This window comes from Apodemus sylvaticus, chromosome X (assembly GCF_947179515.1).
Source record: "Apodemus sylvaticus chromosome X, mApoSyl1.1, whole genome shotgun sequence".
NCBI lineage: Eukaryota > Metazoa > Chordata > Mammalia > Rodentia > Muridae > Apodemus > Apodemus sylvaticus.
Window position 1 is genome coordinate 131,429,159 of NC_067495.1, and position 25,246 is coordinate 131,454,404.

The window sequence follows — 25,246 nt, forward strand, 5'->3', positions numbered from 1 at the left end:
TTAGTTTGGAGGACTTGACTGAAAGAAAACAGCTGGGCAGAGTTCAATGTTTTAAATTAAAAACAATCTAACAAGGTCTACAGGGACAACTCTTTGAGCCATATTTTGGAGACCAGATTCATTTCTACCAAGTAAAAGTAATAGCAGTCAAAGCTAAAAAGGAAATTCCTCACAACTGAGGTACTTCTAACTATCAGCACATTTTCCAAGTTCTCACAAGGCAGCCCAAGCTATTTACAATCTAGTTTTCCTCTTATATAAATGGAGTTATGTTTTCTGTGTTTTTCTTTAAGAAAAAAAAACAAACACTTATACACACCAGCCGGAATATGCCTATTTTATTAACATCATGCTTTAATAAATAACTGGCTACTTCTAATAAAATTAAGCCTCTGTTTACAACAGCCCCCAATATTTTATTTTGACCATTCTTCAGAATTTGGTGTAAAAAGTTGAGTGAAATGTAGACCCTGAGCTATCAAGTAATTGTGTTTCAATATAAAAATAGAGATTTCCTCTTACAGCTGAAGATTGAACAGTAACATGAAACCGCCTCTCTGTGGGCTTTCAGTTCAGTAGAATTCTGGGATCTAAATGACTTTTAGAGCAGGAAGAGACTTGTACAGTTGTAGTCTTCCTGAAGACTTGAGAACCCACTTTGAAATGATCTACTATGTTCTCTAGATTTTTTGACTGGTTATTTGTACACAAGGAAAGGGCTTCCAAGGGGGCAAGGCAGTGGACAGTCTTTGGCCTGGGACAACTTCGCCACTCCATCCATGTGGCTGAGAGTCACCGAGAAGATGTGCTCTTCTCAGTTTTACCTATTCTCATCTCTCCCACAAAAGATAAGACACCGGAGAACAGCACTCAGCTCTCCTCCCTGTGGGCTCCTAGGCTGGGATACGTAGCAAATGGATGCAGACCACTCTAAGTCCTTCATTTGACTGATCAAAAGGAACAGGCAAAAAAAAAAAAAGTAGATAACCTTACACTTTTAAAAACTGGAATCTAAAACAAACAAACATACCCCCCCCCCCCAATGCAAGTATGTACACACAGACAAAAACTGCTCTCGGAAGAGTGTTAACAGCTATCCACTGAGCCCAGGTTATGGCACCCTTCCCAGAGTGCTCAGTAGGTCAGAAATCTGCATCACTCTAACACAAATGGGGGGAACAAATGAGATCTCTGGTCACTTGCTACTGCCATTGGGATAAAAAAAACAGAGTGTCAGCACTAATACAAAAATGGGTACAAAAAACTTGTCTGGTGTTTAATAAACATCCCCAAGCCTCAGTGTGTCCATGGGCTAAGTGGGACCCCCTGAGTGCCATTCTTCTTTCAAGGGAGACTACATCAAGAATTTTTACTTTCCTGGAGGGGGTCCACTTTAAGTTTGGGTGGGTTCAAGAAATCGAGTCATGTGTGATTCAACTCAATAAAAATGGGTGATCTGCAGTCTCTTCCAACCTCCAACTATGAATAAGGTCTCATTCTGTTCTTGTCCTGGTGTTCGAACACAGTCTGGCAATTGGCTCAGAACCCTGCTTGTGCCTTCACATTCTGTCCTAAATTAATACAAAAGAAAAAGAAAGAAAGAAAGAAAGAAAGAAAGGAAGAAAGAAAGAAAGAAAGAAAGAAAGGAAGGAAGGAAGGAAGGAAGGAAGGAAGGAAGGAAGGAAGGAAGGAAGGAAAAGAAAGAAAAGAAGAGAAAAGAAAAGAAAAGAAAAGAAAAGAAAAGAAAAGAAAAGAAAAGAAAAGAAACCCAAAGTCAACTCCACTTCTCTCCCGATAAGGCAGCTACAATAACAGGGATAAATGGAAAATTTTCAGCTTGTTTGGGCTTTTTCTTTTAATAAGGTAACATGATAAATAAACCTGCTTCTGTACAGCTATTTAATATTTCAGAAATACGTACATGTTACATGCCAAGAAAGGACCCTGGTTTTCTTGTAAGAAACAAGGTGAGACCATAATTGGAAAAGAAAAACCCCACAAATAAAATGAGAGAAGCCAACAAAGAAAACAAGATCACCAATGCACAACTAACTACAGTTCTGTACCTACACTGCTAGCCAAGCATAACAGGAGTCTCAAAGGAGCAGGGGGCGGGGCATGGGCGGGGGTGGGGGGGGAGGCAGGAACAAACTTAAAGGTAGGAGGCCCCGCTGTCCCCTTGAAGTGAATGAGGAAAAACAAAGTCAACATTGCTTAAACCAGTGGCCACACAGTAAAAACTGTACATTGTTGTCCATTCATTTTAAAAGCAAAGTCACTAGGATGGTAAAAAAAAAAAAAAAAAAAAAGTGAGAACTGGTGCCTTTGAACTTTCTGATGATGAACACTTTTACTCAGAGTTTGACAATTATCTCCACTCTCCCTGCACAGCGAGGAACAGGATGCAGAGGGCAGCGAGGAGGTAGGGCTTTGCCTCTGCATGGGCACCACCGGCACTGTCAGCTTTCTCATTGGCACTCTTCCCAGAATGGTCAGTGGCGTTGTACTCGAACTCCGAAGGGCACTGCTGATATTCACATCCGCTTCCGCTTCCCTCTCCACTACTCTCATCACCTACATTGAAAAGAAGAGAACAGGGAGTCCATTGCATGCATTGTCACCAAACCAGAGAAGAAAAAACTCTGCACTTAAAAGTCACCAAGGCTTACTGATATCAAAGAAGTCCACGTCATTTCCATTGTAAGCATTCTTCATTTTACTGGTCATAACCCGAAGGGCCATGATCTGACGAAGGATTAGTATGTCTGGCTTGCTGGTGTCAACCTGGACTTCTGGGTTGTTGCCCTGGTTGGCCAATCCGTTTCCTGTCACTGCAAACAGGTATCTGAAAGGAAGAAATGGTCCTGTTGACATGATCACTGAGCTTGAAGACTTTGCTCAATTTTAGGCTCTCCACTGAGCATGGTAGAACAGAAGTTCTTCCATTTATAATCAACTGTAATTACTCCTTATCCTGGGAATGGGTACTTTCTGTGATCTGACTGTGGCCTTTTTGAAAGTGATCCCTTTTTTGTGGCAATTGAAATAAAAAACAAAAAACAAAAAAAAAAAAAACACCCTCTCGATAGGTACTTATCTCAGTCACAGAGTGTGCCAAGGTGAGACACAAAGAATCAAGAAAGAGAATGTGACCTTTTGAGTAGTGGTGCTTTATAAAGCCTGGCCCCTGAGCAAAGGGCCACGGGCACTAAATGTTCTTTAATAGCTCTTAATACTGGAATATGACTACCGCCAAGCCTAGTCCTTTGCAAGTCTCTGGGTGCCTTTTTGAACAACTAAATGGGAAGCTCATGCCTAAGGTCATCATGAAACCTTGTGTCATCACCACTACCTACTGTAAGCTGCTTCCCTTGGGTACCCTGGCTGGGAGAGGATGCTACTGGGGGGTGGGGGCAGGAGGCTGACCTGCTTTTGCCCTTGCCATTCCAGCAGTCATCCTCATTTTCATTTCCTGCTGCCATCCTCTCATCATTGCAAACAGTACTTGGGAGAGAGGACCAGAACTTCTTCGCTTGTTTCAGTTTCTCCTTGACATCAGTAACCTAAGGGAAAAAGTAACATGAAAAAAGGTTCATCCATGTACGAATGCAAACCTACCATGTATGATCGCAGCAGACAGGAGGCTAAGGCAGGAGGAAGGTTTTAAGTTTGAGGTCAGTGGTGCCTGAGTTACAAAATCAGCCTGGGATGCAAAGCAAAACCCCATTCCATTTTTGTCAGAGGTATAGCCACTGACAAGCTTCTGATGATTCTGTAAATACCCCCCCCCACCCTCGCTTCACACAACACACAAGTAGAACAGGGACTAACTCGGAAAATGACAAAAAAGGGTAATAGGGATACATATGATCAAAATACATTATATACATATTTAAATCAAACAATGGAGCTAGAGAGATGATTCAGTGGTTAAGAGCTCCTGGTGCTCTTGCAGAAGATCTTGGTTTATTCCTAGTGCTTACTTGATAGCTCACAACTATCTATAACTTCAGTTTCAGAGGATGTGATGCCCTCTTGTGCCCTTTCATTTACCAGGTACACAGGTCACACACACACATACATGCAAGCAAATCAACCATATATATGAAATAATAATTAAAAATCACAAGCAGGCAAACAATTTTGCTAACATAAAACCATCTCAAACAACCAAGCCAAATCCAAACTACTTATAGCTTTTGATCATTTCTAAGTATCTGTGGATTATACACAACTCACTGTTTCAAGTACAGGCTGAAGAAAAATATAGGGTTTACACTTAGAAATAACTAATCTCTCAAAGGAATTAATAGCTCAAATGCAAACTCTAAAATTGCTGCCTGGATCTGCTGTCTGCCTCCTCATGGAACTGCCATCAGAGGCACACCAAGCCCTATACTCTGTAAACACAATCTTTACTCCAGGGCTTTATAGCCTGAACCAAGCATCCACATCACACAGGAAAGTTTTACTGGCATTATTTGTCCTCCTTTCACATCCATATCCAGCCAGGCTTCCTGCTCTATTCCCAGGTTGCCACAGCATGCTGACATATATGCAATCTTGTCCATTTGTGGTGTGTCCCTTCAGTGATAACCACAAGTCACTTTTAAGACTTTGGGGGAACCTAGCATTTTCTATCAAGTACTGGAGTCCTTAAAGAACACAAGCTGCTATTTTTTTCCTACCATCTGCGCATTGGGGATTGTGAGTTGGTATTGAAAAGTATCTAATTATTCTATCATAATATTATCTCCTTTCACCTTACACCGTGTGGCTCTCTCCCCTCAAACCACTTTAACATTAAAATCCAGCACAGAGTTTCTGAGCTAATATCCACTCATCAGAGATTGCATTCCATGTGTATTCTTTTGTGATTGGGTTACCTCACTTAGGATGATAATTTCCAGATCCAACCATTTGCCTAAAAATTTCATGAATTCATTGTTTTTAATTGCTAAGTAGTATTCCATTGTGTAAATATACCACATTTTCTGTATCCATTCCTCCATTGAGGGGACATCTGGGTTCTTTCCAGCTTCTGGCTATTATAAATAAGGCTGCTATGAACATAGTGGAGCATGTGTCCTTATTGCATGCGGGGGAATCCTTTGGGTATATGCCCAGGAGAGGTATTGCAGGGTTCTCTGGAAGTGTCATGACCAATTTTCTGGGGAACCGCCAGACTGATTTCCAGAGTGGTTGTACCATCTTACAATCCCACCAGCAGTGGAGGAGTGTTCCTCTTTCTCCACATCCTCGCCAACACCTGCTGTCTCCTGAGTTTTTTATCTTAGCCACTCTGACTGGTGTAAGGTGAAATCTCAGGGTTGTTTTGATTTGCATTTCCCTAATGACTAATGATGACGAACATTTTTTAAGGTGCTTTTCAGCCATTCGAAGTTCTTCAGGTGAAAATTCTTTGTTTAGCTCTGTACCCCATTTTTAATAGGGTTATTTGGCTCTCTGGAGTCTAACTTCTTGAGTTCTTTGTATATATTGGATATTAGCCCTCTGTCGGATGTAGGGTTGGTGAAGATCCTTTCCCAAAAGACACAATTCACATATCAAATGACTCCCAAGAAGAAGGAAGGAGAGGTCCTCGGTCCTGAAAAGGCTTGTTCCAGCATTGTAGGGGAGTACCAGGACAGAGAAGTAGGAGGGGGTTGATAGGAGAATAGGCGGGGGAAGGGGCTTAGGGAACTTATGGGGAGGGGGGAACCGGGAAAGGGAAAATCATTTGGAATATAAACAAAGAATATAGAAAATAAAAAAAATATAATAATAAAAAAGAAAGAAAAAATCCAGCACAGTAAAATGCATCACCCAAGTTTTTGAAATATTTAAAATATAATGAAGATAGACTGAATCGAGATTGTTTTTCTCTATGAGGACATTTAGTTTGAAAAGGTGATTAGGAAAAAATAGCCACTGGTAAAGATATCCTGTTTACCCAGAGGTACTTGCTCATTTGCTTTGTATGTACAAGGCAGATAGTGATCATGTCTGGAGATTTTGGGTATGGCACAAATAATGTGGGGATGTCTTAAATTGACATTATTGGTCTTATTGGCCAAAAAAGTAAATCCATGCATGACTCTAAGAAGTTAATGTTACATGAAATCAGTTCAGGATTTTAAGTTGTTTAGTACTAGGCTATTCTGGCACCTACTCAACAGCTTAGACTGATGCCCTCTCTCCCTTTGTCGAAGTCTTTAGAGACCAAGACCTTGTCTTGTTGCTCTGAGCTTCCCCTTGGGCATGACTTAATGGCAGGTATATAACAGATGCTCAGTAAACACACAGTAACATTAAAGAGAAGTTGGGAGGTGAAATGTGTTACAACCCATTTCCTTAACAATACAGGAACTTTCTTAGACAGAAAATAAAGCACATTTACTGCCACCCACATATAACAACATTAAAAAGCCAGAATGTAAAAGACGCAAGACTCACACTTATATGCTTTTCCAACAAAAAGTTTGTTTTTAAGAAAATGTTTGCAGTTCCTTGTCATTAAACACACCCATCCCTGCTAAAGTGCTTACCAGTCGGTCCAAACTAGTGCCAGCTGCCGTGGTTGGGCGTTGTTCTGGATGATAAGGTCTGAATCGAGCACTGAAGGCACTTTCAGAGATGGAACGAGAAATTCGTCCAGCTGGGAGGGGCTTCGGAGGTCCACAGCCTTGGAAAACCTGCATTGGAGGTGAGTGAGTTATATTAGGGATTTTACAGGATAAGACAGAGGGCATCTCTAGCTATCCTGCCCAGCATCCTGCCTTCAATACCTTCTGAGACACTTGAACACTATTATCCTGCATGTTCATGATCGCATCAGAAATCTTCACATCAATGGGATCCATAACAGACTCAATGTTGAAAGGACCCTCCAGCCTCTCCGCCACCATCAGCATGGCATCTAACAAGGTTTGGAGAAAAACAGAATGCATCATTACTTCAGATTTGAGTATCAGTCTTGGTTATTTCACAGCCTTTTTTTTCTGGAGAGAGAAAGAAAACAGACTTTATTTTCAATTTATTCATATTTTCTAGTCATTTCCATGAGTTCAAATTGCTAATATACATTATGTATCGGTAGTATGCTGAAGTGTGAAGGGGCCAGATGAATTTTCTGTTCTGTGGCAATTCAATCAGGAGTCATCTATCATTGGGATTGTTCAGTCCTTCGAATGTCAGCCAGCATCCAGCTGCCAACCAGGCCTGTTCTCCCACACACTTCCCTGGGATCTTTTCCTTTCAGGTTCCATTTACGAGACTTGAAAACATAAATCAGTTACAATCCTGGCACACCAATTCTTTTCTTTCATTTCGTTTAGTGAGACATTTCAGATCCCCGCGTGCATGGCTGGATAATAGAAATGAAAGTGTTCTGGGGATTCTAATGACTTCAAATAATGAAACTTTGAGGCATGCCATTTGGGGGCTAAGATCAGCTCAGTTGCTAGTGTGAGGCCTTGACTGCTTTAGAAGTAACACATATGCCCTTTTGTAGTGAAACCATGAGACAATATGCACTGCAGAAACAATTGTCCATTTGTGGTGTGTCACTTTACTGATACCGCCAAGTCACTTTTAGATTTGGAGGAACCTGGCATTTTCTAGCAAGTACCGGATTCCTTAAAGAAAACAAGCTATTATTTGTTTTCCTGCCATCTGTGCGGTTGGGGATCGTGACTTGGTATTTTTTACCTGATACTTGCATAAAAGTAGAACTCTTAGAAATGAAATCCATCCCCACACCCAAGGAGAAATGGGACACATAATTATTAAACAATAAACTAAAAAAGATTTTTACTATTATTATTAAAAGATTTATTTATTTATCATATATGAGTACACTGTAGCTGTCTTCAGACACACCAGAAGAGGGCATCAGATCCCATTACAGATGATTGTGAGCCACCATGTGGTTGCTGGGAATTGAACTCAGGACCTTTGGAAGAGTAGTCAGTGCTCTTAACCACTGAACCATCTCTCCAGTTTCCTTTCTATTATTATTAATTTGTGTGTGTGTGTGTGTGTGTGTGTGTGTGTGTATACAAATGAGTGGGTGCCTGTGGAGCTACAGTTGTCTGATCTCCTGGACCTGGAGTTAGAGGCGATTGTGAAGCACCTGATATAGTTGATGGGCACCAATAGAGCTCTGGAAAAGCTGAGCCCAACAGTTAACTTAAGTGGGGTTTTCTCTTTTACACTTAAGTGCTAATGAATGACAAGCAAAGGAGTTAGATCCCCATTGTCAACTCCCTCTAGGTACTTCAATGTCAAGAACCAGAAAGGAGTATTCTTCTCCAGAAGGCTGGGTGTCCCTCTCAACTGCTTCCCCAGTGGAGCCTCTACCTGAATTTTCTAGTGTGTGTGTGTGGGGGGGGGGGGGAAGCTTTAACTATCAAAATGTAAACAAAATCAAATTAGTTTTCGACCTTTTATCTTCAACCTACAACAAATGCTACACAATATTTTAAAGTATAAGGTCATTTCTCTAAACTACAATTCCGAAGTCACCACAATGAACAGATTTCTGCGAAGTGCAATATTTTAAAGTAACAGCAAATGAAGTTTCAGACTACATTGTGGTAAACACCAATAAAGTGACGCCTCTAACCTTTAAGGAAAGGCTGACAGCATGAATATGCTACTGTAATAGAGGAGAGAGGAAAAAATGCTTTTGATGTGCTGGTGAAAAGGCGACTTTTGCAAACAAGTGGAGCACAATGTAAATATGGTTCGTCACTGTCAAGTGTCAGGACCGCCACATTCTTTCGCAAGCCAAGAAATATTGCTGACTCCAAATAAAAATATTATGAATAGATAATAAACACCTAAAATCAGAGGCTTAAATGGGGGGTGCATTTTGTACCTACTTATTCCCCCAGTGGTGAGGAAAGGCCAGATTGATTGCTAATGTGCTTGCAAAAGACTGAATGGAAACATAAACCCCAATTCTTCTGGCTGTTTGGAGTCTTTGTAAACTTAGAGCTGCTGGCCATACACAAGGACCTGGGAATGGAGAGGGGAAACGGGCCTTTGTTGGGGCCAGAGCCATGGCGTTTCTTGTTGCCCAGCTGAAAAATGCCAGCGAGGATGCATTCTGCCAGTGGCTCACAGTCCAAAGCGAAAGCTCTAACCCTGCAGGAAGTTATAACTGGCCATCTATTGACCATTAACTGCCACCATTCCCCCAGACCCCTAAGAATTACCATGAGGAATCTAAAGATGGCTGGTCTGGTATTTTATTTCTTTCTGGTTGATAGAGGAAACAGTTTTCATATGCATGTGATAGCATACTTGCTAGTGTCCTTGTCAGCAATTCCAATACTAAATTCCCATCGGCAGCAAACAACATGTAACATTAATAGGGTTGGCTCCAAGCCAAATGAGGGTTAACAGAGGCACAGTATGTGGCAGACAAGTTGAACCTAAGAATAATTTATGGTTCTCCGAAAATAAACTTCTTTTGGGGCAGTCAAAGGGCCAGCATTTGGCTTGCTTTACACATTGAAGGCTTTGTATCAGCCTTTTATAAAGGTGAGTTTTCAAAGGTGTTTCCTATATTTGCATCCATCCTGTCGAAGACTGGCAAGACGTAGCACTTAGAACTTGTGAAGATTGGCAGATGCAGCTGCGGGTACAGGGAGAGTCCAGCAGCGAGGCTGACTTGAAAAAAATCCCTCCTCGGCTTCAGAAAGAATCAAGTCTGGTCCAACCACGAGAGCAGCTCAAGGCACTGGTCTAAATGGCCCCTTCCCAACTCATCCAGAAGAGCATCCCTTTCTTGGGAATCAGCAGGAGTGGGAGGGGACAAGTGAGGGTAATTAGGATGAGTATGATCAAATACATTATATGCATGTATGGAAATGTCATATGAAACCCATTATTATGTACAATTAATGCATGCTCATAAAAAACAAGGTTGGAAAAGATGTATTCCCTTCTCACTAGGGAAACTGATTCCGTTTTCATTTTGTGTCTAATAAATAATGAGAGACCTCCATCTTCAGACTCCCAACCTGACTGAAGAGCTGAATGCAGTTTCCTAACTTAACCCCAAGGTGTTATTTAAAACAAACAAACAAACAAACAAACAAACAAATCCTTGACTATGCAGTAACTGTGAAGTCATTTAAACAGCAAAGAAAAATTCGAGAGACAGAGAGAGAGAGACAGAGAGAGACAGAGAGAGATGAGTATTTATAGCAGAGGTGTGTAATTGGGACTGAATTGTACAACCATGGGAGAGATTAATTAAAGCCTTGTGAAAAATCCATGAAAAAGAACAGAAGATTAACATGTCTGTTACGTCCGGTCTTTTAAATCAGCTTATTAGAAATAAAGAGTAGTGTGGACATTAAAAATATTTACATACAATTGCATACTACACCACTCCAAAACATATCATTTAAAATAGCTGCAGAAAATCAATTCCAAAATCCCATCAACTTCCACTTGGGTTTAATGTTGTTTCTTCACAGACAGCACATGCAATTTAAAAACTATACTCCAAGGACAGCAGCAACAAACTTAAGGCTGAAAACATTACTTAAGCCAGCCAGAGTATGTTTGTGATATGCTGCAGATCTGTAACATCTTAGAAGAAATGTAGAGAAATTTGCAGTTTAATGCAAGGATGTGAGAGGGTCTTGGTAGTAGTTGCTGCTGGGCAGGATGAAATAATAGAGCACACAGGGGCAAATGCCCCTGTACTGTCCTCAGGGTGCCTAGGTAAGAAAGGAACCAAAGCTTAATCACTGTCACCACGGTTTTGTCCTGCATGCCAAAGATACACTTGTCCCAAAGAAAAGCCTACTATGTGTAAAAATTAAATAAAAGCCCCACCACCTAAGAACTAAGTTCAACCAGCTGTGGTACAGTACACCTGTAATTCCAGCCACCTGGAGGCAGAGGCTAGGGGATGGTGAGTTGAAGGCCAGCCTGGGCTACATGGCAAGGAACAAAGCAATCCAGCCAACCAACACTGAAATTTGGGAGGGAAAAGTAAGTGAATTCCAAATGCGACAACCTGCTATGGGAGGACCTAATGGGGGAATGACCTTAGATGGGGAAGTACCAGAATTTTTATTCCCATAGGAAATTTTTGATTTCTCCCCTGACTTCATGATGTATGTAAAAGCTTTCTTTCCTCATGGTTTCCAGCTTTGAGATATTTAAACCATGATTGTGCATAAGTACTTACACTTTCAAAGAGACTTAATATGGCAAGTCACTGTCAGTCTAAAAAAAGGATTTTCTTACTACAATTTTCTCTACCCTCTAAAAAAGGGAAAGAAAAGAAAACCTAAGCTCCACACAACAAACAAAATGCAACAAAATAAAGCAAATCAAAGGCAACAAATTACATGCATGCTCCCATGATGCCAATGATTTAGCAAAAACCTGGTTTCTATAAAGACTGCAATTCTATAAATGTGATTAGGGAGTGAGAGAATGAATTGGTACACTCTAAGCATGTGAGTGATGTTCCATCAGTGCTAGGCTTTGTAAATTTCAATGTTGGCCTTGGAGGTTTCAGGACTGATGTACTAAAGCAGATGACTGCTTGTGTTTTCCCAGAAATTGTAATTGCCCTTCTCAGAACCTAGCTAGCTTGCTTAGAGTATGGTCTGGGGTCTAGTAATGTTTTCCTAAGTGGCAGAAACACTCAACAGCCCTACTTCCCAAATCATCAGAGAAAGACTCTGTCCACTCACATAGAGGAGTCAACCATGGCTAAGTCCCCTACAAAAACAAATACAGTAATTTTCCACATCAGAGTTCTAATCCGATGATCAAATGGGTATCTGACCAGTCTGCCAAAGATTCAGTTGCAATGTAAAAGGAGAGAGACAGAGAAAGACAAACAGACAGACATAGGCATACAGGCAAGCAGGCAGAAACAGGTTGTTGTTATATCAACATTACATATCAAATAATTAAAAAAAAAAAAAGAACTTCAGGTTCCCCATGAATGCTACTGTCACCCTAGTCTTTTTTAGAAGGTCTCTCTCACTGTCCTGAAGTACTGTTCTCAGGATGGGCTGACTGTCTCTACCTCCCAGGTCCTGGGATTACAAGTATACCACCAAGCCTCGCTTTCTTCTGATTCTGGAGACCAAACATAGACCCTTGTTCTAACAAAACAAGCACTTTGCCCACTGAGCCACCTGGCCAGCCCTAGAGGGACTCTTCAAAGGTACTTTCATGGCTCTGTGAAGACTGTACATCACATGGAACATGAAGAGAGAGAGACCTAGGATAAGGACTAGACCTAAGTGTTTCACAGAAAAGAAAAGGTACCTCTGCAACATTAAATTCAAGTCAATGATTTGACTAACCTCAAAGTGCTGAATGTAACAGAGCCAGGATGCTTGCGAACGTCTAACACTAAAATGAATTGAAAATTTCATAGCTGGCAAGGACAACAGTCCTTGTGGCCAGAAGTGGAGTCATATCTAGTAAAAGACATACATCAATCACTTGCTTACCTATGAAATTGTTCCACTCAAAATCAAGGTCTCCTTGGTTGGCCAAACAGCCTCTCATGATGTTTGAGCAATAGTTATAACAGGGCTTCACAGTCACCAGACCCCGACAGTGAGAGCAGTAGATCATCTTCAGCAGTGCATGGGTGCACTGAGCTGTGGGGTTCACCTAATGGGTAATGGGGAAAAAAAGAAAGTCATGGTTGAATTAAAATAGACACAACTGACACTGGAGCATCAACCATGAACTTAAGGATGAGCTGATGCTGTTCCCAATTCGGAAGCTGCCTCCAATGGAAATCAATTAGAGTGAGATCAGACAAGTGGAAGAAGACAGGTGCTGGAAAGCTAGAGTTAACATTGGGGTGAATATCCCATGAGGTTTGTTTTTCTTCATTTGTTTGCTATTTCTACTGTAGATGGAACTCAAGACCCTGTGCATAGCCTGCTTCAATCGCTGCTTTCTTCAATGTCAGACTGCAACATTGCTACAACTTCTCAAATACTGATTCTACTAGTGCCCTTTCTTATATTTTTTGGTTGTGAGCCTAGCTTTTAATGGCTGAGTCATATCTCCAGACTGTATGGAGCCCAAGAAGAAGGGAGACCAAAGTGTAGAGGCTTCAGTGCTTCTTAGAAGGGAAAACAAAAAAACAGGAGATACAGAGACAAAGTGTAGAGCAGAGAATAAAGGAAAGACCATCCAGAGACTGCCCCACCTAGGGATCCATCCCATATACAGTCACCAAACCCAGACACTATTGTGGATGCCAAGAAGTGCTTGCTGACAGGAGCCTGATATGGCTGTCTCCTGAGAGGCCCTTCCAGTACCCGACAAATACAGAGGGAATGCTTAACAGCCAACCATTGGACTGAGCATGGGGTCCACAATGGAGGAGCTAGAGAAAGGACACAAGGAGCTGAAGCTGAAGGGGTTTGCAACCTCATAGGAGGAACAACAATATTAACCAACCAGAGCTCCCCAGAGCTCCCAGGGACTAGGCCATCAACCAAAGAGTACACGTGGAGGGATCCATGGCACATATGTAGCAGAGGATGGCCTTGTTGGACATCAATGGGAGGAGAGGCCCCTGGTCCTGGGAAGGCTAGATGCCCCAGTATAGGGGAATGCCAGGTCAGGGAAGCAGGAGTGGGTGGGTGGATGTGGGAGCATCCTCATAGAGGCAGGGGGATGGGATGAGGGTTTCTGAAGGGGAAACTGGGAAAGGGAATAACATGTGAAATGTAAATAAAGAAAATATCCAATAAAAAAAGACTGCCCTTTACATCCCAACTCCCAACTAGGTTTGCCAAGGACATCTTGTATATGCTTTGTTCTATGTCCAGTCGGTGGGGTCAGTTTAAATTTCGCAGTGTTTGTGGACAGTCAAGCATGGAGTGGCTCTTGTAACATGGGAGGCTTCTGTTCAATTTTGAAGAAGCTATTGAATTTTAAGTGAAGAACTAAATGGAGACCATCCCAGGGACATCAATGGAATGAACAAACAGTAGGAATTTTCAGAATAAGGTAGAAGAATTTAGAATAGTGATGTTGCAAGAATGTGTGTGACCAGAATTTAGAAGGGCTTGGACACAGATCAGAAACTGGGAGACCCTACAGATGAATGTCTGCTAAGGAGTCAAACAGCAACAATAAAAATACTATTCAAGTCAGACAAGGATAGTCATCCTCTGCAGAGAAATGGCATTTACTGTCATCTTTCTAGTTCTGTAGGATAAAATTGTTTGGGGTCATGAAAGAGCCAATCCCATCCTGTCGTTCTTTTCTATCAATAGGTAAAAAGAATCACAGCTAAGAATCAAGTGCCGGCAGCTAACTGAAAGTTTCTAACTTACTCTCTCTGCCATCTTCTCTTTTGGAGCCTTTATCATGGGATTAGTGCACCCTTCACTATCATCATCAAGCAATTCTTCAGACATAAACTTTTAGAAGTAGATACTATCACAGGGAGCAAATACATCCCAGAGATGCTAGCACTGTGGTGCTGGGTAGCTGGCAATGAACGTCACCTGCTCTGGTATGCTACTTTGGATATCACTTATCAACAGCGCCCTTAGTAACAGAAACAAGGGATTAGTATTGTCAGTCTCCTATCTGGTGTACACACACACACACACTTCTCTGGTTTATTCCTAAAAGAACTCTAGCATAAAGGGGGGAAAACATACAATAAGATGGTAATTGTATACACTAAAGTCAACATTCTCTATAAAGAGTTAGAATTTTTCCACAGTTTTAACCAGTCCCAAATGTTTTCCTAAACACAAAATTAGTCACTTTAACTATGTATTAATGTACAGTAAAATTCTGGCTAACCAATATCCTTGAGGATTGGCCTCTCTATATAACTAGATTTTCTGGATAGCTGAAAGTTCATTCCTTTGAAGTCACACCTTGTTAGGACTTTGATGCTCATTCACCTCTCTTTTTCCAGATGAACAAGGAGGCCTCAAGAAGAAAGGGTGCCCAAGTCAGAGGACTTCAGGAGTCTGCACCGGAAGGGGCCTCAACTATCACCAGTAATGCTGTTCTCACATTGTAGAGATAAGCAAACTGAAGCCAAAGAGATGAAACAACCTGCTGACAGCCACCCTTCCACATTTGATTCCAGTATCACAACTTATCAAACACTATGTCACAAAGATTCCACAAATGGGTCACATTTTCCTGTCGTCCTAAACAGCAGATAGGAACCTCTATTCTTAGGCAGTGCTTATTTCTCTCCTTTATTTTTAGTCCCAGTCCACATTAGAGAGACCACTAAATGGCTGGATCTTAGAGATGTAAAGGTTATGTAAATGACTTATTTAAAAAAAAAACCCACAACACAGCTGGATGTGTTAGAACATGCTTCTAATCTCAGACATGGGAGATGGAGGCAAAAATACAGCAAATACCAGTCAGTCTGGACTAAATAGTGATGCCCTGCTTAAAAGATAATAGTAATAAAAAAAAGAGATAGAAAGCAGCAGAGGAATGGGAGGAGGAGCAGAGAAGAGGAACAGAATTATGGAATAGTATTTAGCATATGAAATATTACTATTAAGAGCCAACAATATCTTGATGGATTAAATACCCTAAAAGGTCAACAAGGAGATGTCAAGCATTTCACACGTGACTGACATTATTACAGATATCAAGATAGGTGAGAATTTCCATATTAGAATAGGAAATCTGTTCTATAGAACATAAATAAATCCCAAGGTAGAACAGATCCTTTCAGGAAGTAAACAAAGATGTTCAAGTTGAGATAATTAGATTCGAGAAGCATTTTCCAAAGCATTTGTTCTACTATTTATTTTTCATGGAGTCAGGGAGATAACTCTAGGAAGCAACACACTGCATCCCAAGTTTAACTGCAAGTCCAATCATTAAAACAGTAGACCCTGTGATGCCTGCCCCTAAATGAGTCTGATGGGGTCTTCAGTTTAAAGTCAGAGACCAAATGATACGACACAGTGGCGTTTAGTTAAAGGAAGATTATGGATATGGGTTTGGCAACATTTTTTTCCAGCTCAATTTCTCCATGTGATTTGTAAATTAACTACTAAAAAACGATCACAAGGCACTTGGGTATGAGATGCTATGGGAAAACTAAATGATACCACAACTGTAAAGAGAGATGGAGAAGTTATAAGAAACCTGGGATGAAGGACATTCTAAGTACTAAAGCCAGAAATAAATTTTGTCTGTCTGTCTGTCTGTATGTATGTATGTGTGTATGTATGTATGTATGTATGTATGTATGCATGTAAAGGAGGATATGTGGAGGATATGTGGAGGATGAGAACATGTATAAAGAGTTTTTTTTTTTTCAATAGCCAGGGACCTCCTTGTAGAAGACATTTCAAAAAACTAATATTTCAGGTCCTGTGCCCAAGCTGTATCAACCTGCCTAAGCCTGGATGGTAGATGTAACAAGGACAGCTCTTCACTCTTAACTCTGCAACATCCCCACCACTTGGGGTTATAGCAAATGGAACTTAGTAAAAGGCAAAGTAGATTAGTTAATAAGCCAAAGGTGTATCAATCAACACAGGAAAGAAAAGACAAATACTAGTGTGTGAGTAGTGGTGCATTGGAAATTCTCTTCTGGAGTCTCGGGCAAAAGTTTAAAGCCTCATTGATCCAGTGATGGTTCTTGCTGCCTGTCACATGGTAGCAGGCCAAGCACTGCAGGATGCTTCTCCACAAGGTTCCAATGGGATCTCTCCACTCCTGGGTAGGAGTGAAAGGTTAGATCTTTCTCGTTCATAAGCAAACATACAGTCATAATACCACAATTTGTTTTGGGACCAGGCTGGCCTGGAACTTAAGAGATACATCTGCCTCTGCTGGGATTAAAGCTGTGTGCCACCGTACCTGCTGGGGGAGCTTTTTAAAAAGGGAAAATCAAGTTCATTTACATTCTATTCCCTGGTGATCATCAAAAAGAAAGTCAATACCTGCCTTCACTCTCTCTAAAACTCACTTACTGAAATAGATTTACTTTAGAAGTCCCATAACCAAATAGCAGATCGTGCCACACAGGGAATAATTAAAAGAGCAATATGCTCCAGGGTCTCCATCTCATCCTCAGCTATGCACTTTCCTCTGTGGCACAGCATGCTACTTAAAATGTTCAATCTGACTGTGACTTTGGGGCACATCTCTTGACTAATAGCTGTTATGTTTTTCTTTCATTCTGAAGGGTCTGCTGAGTCCAGATGTGACTCACTTCCCAAGTCCTTAGGGCTGGGATAAGAATAGGGGTGGACGTTTATGAATATATTTCAGAAGATGTCACAATTTTTAGACTTCTCATAGGGGTATAGTTGATTCTCAAAGCTTCTGAAGACAGAACAGGAATATATATATATATATATATATATACACACACATACACACACACACACACACACACACACACACATATATATATATACACCGCTTTTACCTTTGAACAAAAGTATGGCTTAAAGCACTCATGGAGAACATGCTTGCTTAGCTTTTACACTTGTGGAGGGGGTGTCTTTCTGAAAAGTAGCATAGCTAACAGCTGAGTCAGGTTGTCAGGGATTCTAGAGTCCATGCAGTTAACTTCCTTGATGTCTTACATCTTTGTCAGTGGTGAGGATCAAATCTAGGTCTCACAAACACCAGGAAAGTACTATGCTCCCCAGATGCTTTGGTGAATACCTACATGACTTCTTTGGAATCAAAGCCTATATAGGAAGCCTGGAGGCAGCACAGGGACTCTCAGATTTCACACACTTGCAGCACACTCAATGAACACTCAGCTATAGGGCTAGATGCTTTCTAGTGATAAGGTGTAGTTTTTCATATTTACTGGCAAAATGAATCAGGTTCTATGTTAGAGGGCAACTTAGGATACGGCTATATACAGAGCAGAGCAATGCATACTAGATACTGGGAGGAGAGGGCATATTGTTTAATAAAATAATAATGACTTATTCAGTGCCAGTACCATGCCTTGAAAACTGTTCAAGCTGCTATAGGGGTGAGAAAAGAGATATAATTACAGTGTATTACTCACTATCCCTGCTCACAAAGAGTTCAAAGGCTCAAGAAAACACCAGTGGATATAGTAAACAGGCATTGCTTTTGCTTGGGGGGGAGGGGTGCACGGTAGCTGAGTGGCAGAATACTTGCTTAGCAAGCAAAAGGCCCTGCGTTTCATTCCTAGTACCACAAAAAGTGCCCCTGTTAACCAAACAAGCTGGAAAACAACTCATCTTTTATCTAAGTTCTGAAACTTTTAAAGAACTTCAGTGAAGTGTAGCAGAGCTAATGAATTCCTACCAGAAAGGACAAGGTTTATAGGAGGACAAGGTTTCTAGAAGGAAGAAGGAATGGCATTATTTATGGAAAGATGAGACCATGTATTCACTTGTGCTGAGGAGGGTTTAGCTTCTGGACTGAACATCTCTGTACTAACTCAAACACCAAAATCAATTTGAGTGATTGATCCATAATCCAATACAAAAAAGCCAACTTCTAAGACACTTAAAATTCTTTACAGCTGACTAATTGTTTTTCCCAGTATTAGGACAACTCCAGAAAGCTACTCAGAATGTACCGCAATAAAAGTCACTGGGAAGACATTCATCTTCTTTTTAACTTCTTTTTAAAGTATTCATTGTGGGCTGGGAAGGTAGCTTGAAGACAGAGATTTTAGAGCTGAAAAACAGAGAAAGGGGAGGGGAAGAGAAGAAAGAAGGAAAGGAAGGAGAGGATGGGGAGGGGGGTAACAGCAATGACATCTGTATGCCATATCTGCTATAAAAAGCCTTTATAGAAAAATCTCCTTGTCAAAGCCTCTTAAAATAAATAAATAAATAAATAAATAAAACATCGATGGAGCCTTTCTACCAAATAACCTGCATATTTGAGCCCCACATTAAAAACTCCAGCGAACAGCTTACAGAGAGAAAAATGCTGGAGCAGAACTCTTCCCACAGCCTGGATTTCATTTCAGAAATTCACAAGGAGCTTTAAGCCACATTACACAGCGACGGCAGTCAGCGTGCTGCTCTCAAGTTAGAAACACATTACCTTGGAGTTTATTCCAGCTCTGAACACGCATGTGTCACTGCGCAATTCCCCCCTCCCCTGCATTTTTTTTTAACACAGCCACTCACACCAAACAAACAGAAAAGGTCTAGATTTTCATCTGTTGCCTGGTAACACAAGCACCCAATAAAAACAACAGGAAATATTTCACCAAATTATGGTAAGAAAAAGAGATAGGAAGCCCACACTTGCTGTGGGATGTGATGAGTTTATTCAGCAATTTCCTAAGTCATCTCGAATTCAGTACACACACACACACACACACACACACACGAGACATTCTTCCCTGTTGGTCTGATAAGAAAAATTTGAAAGCATTATAGACTTAGCTCCCATTCACTCAAGAATACCTGTGGGCACATTGTAGATAGAAGATGTACAAATACCAGAAACTTTTATTTTTGTCTGAAATCACTAGACCCAGTTATGCTACCATAAAATGAAAATATGATTATATTAACTCCCTTGAAGAGTCCACATTTTATTTTTTCTACTTTGCAGTATTTTTTAAAAAAATTTTTTTCATTGTATATATTCATTGTATGTGGTGCTATTACCTTGTAATAGAAAATGTTTCCATACAAGTACATTGAGCATGGCTTCCCACACTCCACTACCCCACCCTTCTCTCTCTTTTCCCTCCCATTAGTCTCCTTTTGTGCCCTGGACAGTTTTTCTTCTGCTTTTATGTCATAGTTGATGTATCTATATAAAATTTAGGAATCATAAAGCAAATATCCAGTATGTGTTGTCCTGAGATTGGTTTAATTCACTTAATATGATTACACTGTTTGCAACTTTCACTTATTCAGCCTCTTGATATACCAACTCATCCCTATCCCCACCACACTTGAGTTCTACCATGCCCTTTGCAAGTCTATCCTTTACATTTAAGTGAAAAATACTACTAAAGGTAGAATGGAAGTTTATACTTGGTTTCTTAAAAGCTTATTTCCATTTATAAAGGTATGGGAAAAATTAAAAATTATGTAAAATATTTTTAAAGCTTATTTGCATTATAATGGTATGGGAAAAATATAAAAATGGTGTAGAACTTGGAATCATTGGATAATAAAGAGAAGTAAAGAGGAATCCACAGAAATTGTTTTCCAGGCAGGATGGTCATTCATGCATCTTGATGGTAAACCACCATTTTCTAATTATAGTCCCTGTAGTTTGGCATGCGGGTGTAGACATAGACCCATTACGCCAGTGTTAATTGAAACCATGAGAATGTATCTCTTTGGCAGAAGAGCTATTAATTTTCATGATGCATGTAACCACTTGTGCATTTCTTAAGCACCACAATAGACTCCATCCTCTCAGGCAAAACTGCTGCTACAAGCAGGTAAGAAATGCATCATGAAGCATGACAGATAACAATGGAATAAGTAATACAAAGATGAGTAGCAGCAGGATCCTCTTGAACCATCTGTTACTAATAAAGGGGGCATCTCTGCAGTTGGAATCCTGAGGCTCCAAAGGAGTGTGCTGACACTGATGGGTCCAGCAAATGTGAGGCCCAGCAAGAGTACTTCAACCAAGTAGTGCCCTTTTATGGAAGGAAAGGAAACTTGCTGGTGCCAATGGACCTTTCAAAGGCATTGTGTTGGTCGAATCATTATTCATGTTAGAAGTGGAAAAGGAAGCTGGAAATACAGGGTGTTGTTCACTTATAAAGAGAAAGTGAGACCATCTCTGAGTTAAGTATTCAACAAGTAACCCCAAAGCCAGAATGCTTTTCTAGTTTACCTTTAAACACCTCTTTGTAGCCAAGTGATTTGGGTCTCAATTGGTAAATATACTTTCTACTCTAAAAGGCTTTTTTTTCAGACTAGAGGGCAATACTTTTATTAGGTACCAAAAAGCTACATATGCTAAGTTGTTCTTTTGAAGAAAATTCACTTGGGCAAGGATTAGTAAGTGAAGAAATCCATAAACATGAAAAAAATTACTCAATATATAAACTAGTAGAGAATCCAAATTATAAATTAATCATATGGATTTTGTACGTATTTTGAAATACATTTGACAGCTCATTCACTACATCTCTCACATAGTAAAAGTTTAATTGCTTAACAGAGAGCTATAGTCCAAAACTATTAAAACATAAGTATTTTTTCAAATATACAAATATGCCTGGCATACTGCTACATAGGGACATCCCATACAAGATTTCTTACTTTGGCATCTTCAGGAACTGATTTAATGTTTATGTATTTTGCTATTGTGTTATTAAAATAATAATATAAGCAACTTTGGTTTAAGATTTTTGTTTCAAGAAAGGAGGGACTGGGAAAGGGGAAAGCTTTTGGAATGTAAACAAAGAATATAGAAAATAAAAAAATATATAAAAAATATTTTTGTTTCAAATCATTCCTTAAGTTCAGAAGTTGTTCCATACAGAAGCAAAAACATTATTATTATTATTATTCAATTACAAATATAATATGTAACATAGTCTAATGGTATTATTTTTAGCCAAGTAACTGGCAAATAACCTTTGCCCTGTGTAAGTTAGATGACATATCTTGTATTCTCTGTGTTTCCATAAAACTATGAACTATCTTTTAACAAGTCTTTTAAGAAGTACAAAATGAATACAGAACTGAGCTCAATTCTGAAATGAAAATGTTTAAGGAGTTATGTTAAAAAGCAGCTTTTCTTCTTACCCTGAACTAACAGTAGAACTTACATTTAGTAAAAGAGAGTACGTTTTAAACAGTTAGTTTGTCTTTGCATACTTGTGTATATAGCACACAGGTCCACATGGATATATAGACATTTACACTATACACTTGCTCCTTCTAGCCCACTCATCTTAGAATGAACATAAGACACTGTTAACACTGAGTAAATATGCCGGGTGAACTGCTATGCCATCCATTAACATGGGCCTGCTTCAGACTGGGACCAAGCTTAAAATGACTGCTCAGGCTAACAGAAGCACAGCATTGAGATTACTTTTTTTTCTTCCCCGGCTTCACTTACCCTACACCCTAGGTTATATGCCTCATCAAAAATTTGTCACTGACAATGAAAGTATCAGAAGGAAAAGAGAAGGTGAACAAAAATATTCTACAAAGAAATTCCTAACAATTTACAGCCTGGAATCAAGAGAATACGAAAGTAAATATATATACCGTTTTCTAATTCCAACCTATCAGCACCTATTTTCTGTAGTATCCCAGTCTCCAGACCTATTTGCTTCACTCTGGTAAACATCAGTTTCCTCTCTGACCAAGGTGATAGTACATTCTGGGCACTTAGTTGCTCATTAACAGTCAGCGGTCCCTGTTGCCTGGTTATGTTTGTTAATAAGCATCTGTTGGTTTAGACAGTAAGTGCCTTTGTTTAGATAATAAATTACATGGTCATCCTACTTGTAGATGAGCTCTATGGCAGTCAATCTGGTGGGTGTTTTGGTATCTATAATACTGTTCAATATTGACGTTAACCTTTTGTCCAATCACCAAAACAACTAAAGGACAAAAGCCACGATCTGTGCACGTAGGATTTCGAACAGTAGCTTACATATTAGCTGTCCACTTGTGAGCCTAAGGTAAGAGCCCTAGGAGCAATCTGACAAAGATAACTTTGCTCCAGTGTGTCTGTTTCTTCTCTGGTATTAAGTCATAAAATATCTCTAGCTAGGTTTCTATTGCTATGATAAAAACATGACTAAAAGCAACCTGGGGAGGTCTGTCTTATATCCTCTGATCACAGTCCACACAGAGGGAAGTCATGGAAGAATAGTGCCTTACTGGCTTGCTCTCTATAGTTTGTTCACTCTGCTTTCTTATTCTAACCAGGACCACCTGCCCAGAGGTAGTAGCACCCACAAGGAGCTGGCCCCTCCCACATCAGTCATTAAGCTCTGAATACTTAAAACCTTCTCCAGCCCCAAATCCCCAAATGCTTTACATAAGGGTAGTGGCACAAGGTCCTTCAAAACCATTCAGGGGCTGACTAGGCACCTGAAATGCCTTTGAGTCGCATTGCCAAGTATTACAGAAAAAAAAAAAAAAAAAGCTGGAAATCTCTCAGAAGGGAGAAGCATTTTTACTTTGACCCTCCTGCAGAAAATGTAAGAGAGCAAAGCTTCTGTGTGGCAGTTAAGGTACAGATGGCTCAGTGTTATACACACCAATACAAAAGAGCCCTTGTCCTTTGCTTCACCTCATAGATGCTCATGAAGTCCCTTCTAAGATGGCTCCATGGAACAGTCTGAAAGAAACTGGCCTAATTCAATTCTTTTAGTTCCCAAGAGGTTCATTTGATCACATAGTGCAATAGTATTTTCTACACTGAAAATCCTATAAACAAGGTCATGATCAAAACCTGAATAGTGCACAGTATCTTATGAAATCTCCGAGCACACTTTATAGTAAGGAAACAAATGCTCATGGATACAGATGATTTCCTAGTCATTTGAAATAACTAAGCATGGAGCGAGTGTGTGTGTGTGTGAGAGAGAGGGGGGGGGGGAGGGAGACAGAGATTGAGATTCTCGCAAGAAGAAAACTAAAACCAGATGGAGGCTAATTTGTTAAGATCATTTTAAAATTAAGATTTTAGAGTCAAGGTACATCGTACATCCTACTTAAGAATGGCTACCACGGAAACTACAGAAAATAAGAATGATATATAAAGATGTTCCCCCTAGCACTGGTGAATAATTCTAAACAACACATGCCTGCGGACAAAGTGTGGGAGGTGAGAGACCAAGAAAAGATTGTTATTGAGCCAATGGAACGCTAATGACTTGGTTTTGAACCATTCTTCAACCTCCTTTTGAAACCAAACCAACCAAAAAAATCAAAACAGAATACCTACAGAGAACTTACCACAGAGACTTTGCTCACTACATCCCGTGCAACTGCTAAGCCTTGAGCGAAGGTCCTGGCGGCGACAAATGCACGGGTAACCTGGAGCTTCAGCTTCCGAGGGACATCTCCAAAAGGCTTCAGCTGCTCGGTGTACTTGCTCACACATTCCAGGTAGTCATCGGTAAAATGGTACTGGGAGTTCACCAGGCGGAACATGCGCTCCAGCAGGCGAGCCCAGAAGTCATTTAACATTTCTTCCAAGTTCACGTTTCCCGCCACATAGTAGCGCTTCAACTCTACGAAGAGATCTTTAAATAGCTCTGAATTTTGCATGTATAAGTGGCCATATGTCTTCACAAACATATCATTCAGGGATTTCTCTGCATTTTCAAGAAGTTCTTTGAAGAATTCTAAAAAGAAAACCCCCAAAAAAGGGAGAGAGAAAAAAAATGAGAAAGGCTGTTTTCTAGTAATTAAATAACTGAATGAGATAAATTAGAAAAGGAAAGAAAAACAATTGTGAGATTGAACTGGAAAGCACATTTGCATATAAAGTGTACTTCTGAGGAATTCACATCTCAAAATATTTATCAATGAAAAGAAATCTATATCAGGAAGTTACTTTTTCATAGATGTCTACATCTAAGGGAAGGGATAAGAACATTTTAAATCAGCAGCTTCTCAGGAATCAGCACAACATTCTGAAATCCTACAATAAAATAAACAACAGTAGGCTGGACATGGTGGCGCCTGCCTGTAAGGCCAGCTCTTGAGAGGCAAGAGGATCAGGAGCTCAAGGCCAATCTCAGATACACAATAGATTTGAGGCTATTGAAGAGGACTATGTTCAAACAAACCAATAAACAGACAAACAAGCCAGAAAACAGCAGCAGCAACAACAACTAAAAACAAACAAACAAGACCTACATAGGAATGAACAATATGTCTAAAAGATGAGGTTTCCCCAAAACATTTTATTGTAAGACTCTAAACCAGTGGTTCTCAACCATCCTAATGCTGACACCCTTTCATACCGTTCCTCACGCTGTGGTGACCCCCAACCATAAAATTATTTTTGCTGCCACTTCATAACTAATTTTACTTTTAATTAAAATTTAAATATCCATATGTTTTATGGCCTTAAGGAATCCCTGTGAAATGGGCATTTGACACCTCAACGGGTCTCGACCCACAGACTGAGAGCCACTGCTCTAACCCGAAGTCAAACATGCCCCCTGATTATGACCTAAGATTAGGACAGGTGTTTCAAAAGTTGTTGTTTTTTATCTCATTTCTTCTTTACTTATTTATATAATATGCTT

At 40.1% G+C, this 25,246-nt stretch overlaps 1 protein-coding gene across 1 annotated transcript in view; it reads right to left on the reverse strand.

The window, feature by feature from the left end:
- Window positions 1–281: 281 nt before the first annotated feature.
- The window catches only part of Gpc4 (glypican 4), a 113,446-nt gene continuing 88,481 nt past the window's right edge, over window positions 282–25,246 (reverse strand). Inside the window, exons 3-9 of the mRNA XM_052171339.1 lie at window positions 23,943–24,334; window positions 12,504–12,669; window positions 6,789–6,919; window positions 6,549–6,695; window positions 3,427–3,563; window positions 2,670–2,845; window positions 282–2,574 (exon numbers count right to left, since the gene is read on the reverse strand). Of these exons, the coding sequence (XP_052027299.1) occupies window positions 2,369–2,574; window positions 2,670–2,845; window positions 3,427–3,563; window positions 6,549–6,695; window positions 6,789–6,919; window positions 12,504–12,669; window positions 23,943–24,334 (1,355 nt within the window). The 3' untranslated portion in view covers window positions 282–2,368. The remainder of the gene's footprint in view (window positions 2,575–2,669; window positions 2,846–3,426; window positions 3,564–6,548; window positions 6,696–6,788; window positions 6,920–12,503; window positions 12,670–23,942; window positions 24,335–25,246) is intronic.